At 37.5% G+C, this 3,132-nt stretch overlaps 1 protein-coding gene across 1 annotated transcript in view; it reads right to left on the bottom strand.

The window, feature by feature from the left end:
- The window catches only part of LOC107741759 (ammonium transporter Rh type B-like), an 11,842-nt gene that overhangs the window by 4,633 nt on the left and 4,077 nt on the right, over nucleotides 1-3,132 (bottom strand). The window contains exons 4-7 of the mRNA XM_016554537.1: nucleotides 2,112-2,259; nucleotides 1,871-2,037; nucleotides 1,648-1,785; nucleotides 1,425-1,558 (exon numbers count right to left, since the gene is read on the bottom strand). Of these exons, the coding sequence (XP_016410023.1) occupies nucleotides 1,425-1,558; nucleotides 1,648-1,785; nucleotides 1,871-2,037; nucleotides 2,112-2,259 (587 nt within the window). The remainder of the gene's footprint in view (nucleotides 1-1,424; nucleotides 1,559-1,647; nucleotides 1,786-1,870; nucleotides 2,038-2,111; nucleotides 2,260-3,132) is intronic.

Raw genomic sequence — 3,132 nt, 5'->3', positions numbered from 1 at the left:
GCATTTTGAAGTATCGCATGAGAAACGAGTGATGGAAAAGCCAAATTTCGAAAAGAAATCCCTTAATTCGCAAAAAAGTTTTTACGCTCGCTTGAGGTGGTTTTTGACTTAATGCGAATAATGGGAGATGGAAACGCATTTTGCGAATAAATCCCGCATGAGCGTTCAAAAAAGTCATGTGACTATGCACTATGGGACAGCATAACCTGACTAATCAGCGGACCGATTTTGTTGCACAGAATCTGAAATGTTGTCATGGCCATTTCTGTATAACTGCCTCCCAGAACGGTCTACCATGACTGCGTTCCCAAACAGCAGACATTCACCTCCAAAAGCAAGACCGCATTTATTGTGTTTTGTCTGGTCACTTAAAGCGCAAGTAATTTATTATATTTTAGAATTATTACATTAAGTGGCTTCTCTTACTTTTCTTAGTGATATTTAGTGCCAGTTTATCAGGAAGTGACAATTTTGTTCTCTCTGACTCGTTGGATGGAAACAGTGCTTGTTCGCAAATGTTTTATGCGATATTCCAATTTTGCGCACAAGTTAAATTCGCAACTTTGGATGGAAACCCGGCTACAGAAGTACTGGGATAAAAGTTTGTAGTTCAGATATAAACTCTGATGTGTATGGTAGTGATCAAAATAGAGTAAATCACCCTTTGAAAGTAATTTGACACTTCAAATAAAGATTTATTGATCACATTGTTATGCCAGTAGGTGGCGAAAAGGGGCTGTTAAAATGTATTTGTCTTTGAATAATTTCAGAGAATTGTTCATCCAGTAATGAAACAAGTAAATCTTGACTGAGTCATTGAATCGTTCATTCATCATTACATCATGAAAGAACCACAATCAGCATTAAAAAAATCTAAATTTATCAAGAATCATGCAGCTCTATTTTGCACACAAACAGCTCTTAAACGAGTCCAGTTTTTATGTAGCCTGCTGATTTTTGTTCATGGTATTCAGCTGCAACTAAATGTTTTGCAAAAAGAGACAGAATAAATTTGTTTGATATTTAAATGTTTGACTTCATTTTTTATTCACACTGGAATCGAAACTGGGAATCGAAATGAATCGGAATCGATAAGCAGAATTGGAAACTGAATTGATAAAATTAAAACGATTCCCAACCCTAGTTCTCACACAGAATGAGTTCTACAATATTTTTCAGCCATGACACACAAGTATGCAAAACAAAGCAAAACTATTAACCTTATTAAATAACAATAATTAACATATAAAATATGAATACAATTATAACCGATACTGTTGTGTGACAGATGTGTTTGTGGACCAAATCAATAACACAATCACAAATCATTAATTATGCAAATAATTACACACACACACACACACACACACACATATATATATATATATATATATATATATACAGTATATTAACTACTGACTTACCCATGTCCATAAACGTCTGGGGATGCCAGGGCAGCGGTGACAGCACCCACTACAGCTCCCAGAACCCCTGGCATTCCATGCAGGTTATGAATGCCACAAGTGTCCTGAATCTTCAGTTTCGATTCCAAAACCGGCTAAAATAACACAAAACAGCAACAAACGTGATACTGAGGCTTCTTGTGGATGTTTATAGTTATGTGACAGAGAAATGTGCGCTACTAACCGTGAGGTATTTGTATCCCAGTACTGAAATAGTTCCAGCGAGGAATCCCACGATCATAGAGCCAAACGCAGTCAGCATCATCTCTCCAGCTGTTCCCACAGCAACACCACCAGCCAGTGCTGCATTCTGGATGTGCACCTGAAAAAGACAGAGGCTTGTAAGAGGGTTTGTAATGTTGCAGTTTGTAACGTAGTATCAAAGATAGCCACAAGGGGATGCTCACCATGTCCAGTTTGCCTTCAGGGTTGACTAGGGCGGAGAAAGCGAATGTAGCCAGTGTGCAGGCGGCCAGAGAGTAGTAAGTGTTCATAGCGGTTCTGTGCTGTGGATCACCGTAGTTTGTAATGGCTGAGTTGAAGCTGGGCCAGAACATCCACAGATAGATGGTACCTGAGCAGAACCCAAGCTTTAGTGGATCAGAGAGTCCTGGTTGATCACAGGTTAGAATTTTTTAGGTGACTTACCGATCATGGCAAAGAGGTCAGAGTGGTAGACAGACGAGTTTCTGTGTTTGCTCTTGTCCAGGTTTGGCCTGTACAGCACACGGGTCACCATTAGGCCAAAGTATGCACCAAATGTATGAATGGTCATGGATCCTCCAGCATCATTGACCTAGAGATACCGTTAACATTTACATTTGTACTGTCATGTTTACACTCATAAATGTAAGAATATAAATATGTATATAGTTTTTGAACTCCATATGCAGACTGCAGCTTATTTGTTTTTAGCTTATTAGTTTTATTTGTGGAATTTAATTTGGATGTAAAGTAAACGTAAATGTGAAGTACTCAAATGTAATCTAGTAGAACTTGTTTTGTTAAAGTCTAAGGTGGAGCTGTAACTACATATTATACGCACAAATACATTTGGCAAGACCGAAAAATAAATGAAAGACACATATTAGAAAGTAATCTATACATCTGATAATCTATACAGCTGATAATTTATAATGGCATTAGATGTAAAGAGAAACCAATTCATACTCAATCTACTCAGGATGCAGGACTTATATAATAGTTTACAACAAGCTATACACTGTGATTATGATAGTAATACCATGAATTTGTCTTTATTATGCCTGTGGGAGATATTAAGAGTAATATTTGTCAGGGGTTGCCAGGCGAAGGAGTACGCAGGAGGCAGATATACAACAAACAGAGTCTTTTAATAAATCCACTGGGGAGAAATGTAGAAAACAACCACTTTCAACGACGGAGACACGACAAAGAAACTTAGGAAAGCAGGGCTCGACAGTGCGAGCATTTCACTCGCATTTGCGACTAAAAATAGATGGAAATCAACGAAATGGAAACAGTGCGAAATGGAAAATGTATTTAATTGCACGTGTGCGAATAATAATTTTTTTTTTACCAAAAAAAAAAAAACAAGCAGATAAAACACTAATAACGCAGTCTCAGAAAAAAACTCACGTGATCCACACAAAGTGCGTGCAGGCGCCACATTAAAAAAAAAAAAAAAAAC

This window comes from Sinocyclocheilus rhinocerous, unplaced genomic scaffold (genome assembly GCF_001515625.1).
Source record: "Sinocyclocheilus rhinocerous isolate Xijiao unplaced genomic scaffold, SAMN03320098_v1.1 scaffold616, whole genome shotgun sequence".
Lineage (NCBI taxonomy): Eukaryota > Metazoa > Chordata > Actinopteri > Cypriniformes > Cyprinidae > Sinocyclocheilus > Sinocyclocheilus rhinocerous.
This window is presented reverse-complemented; position numbering and strand designations above follow the sequence as displayed.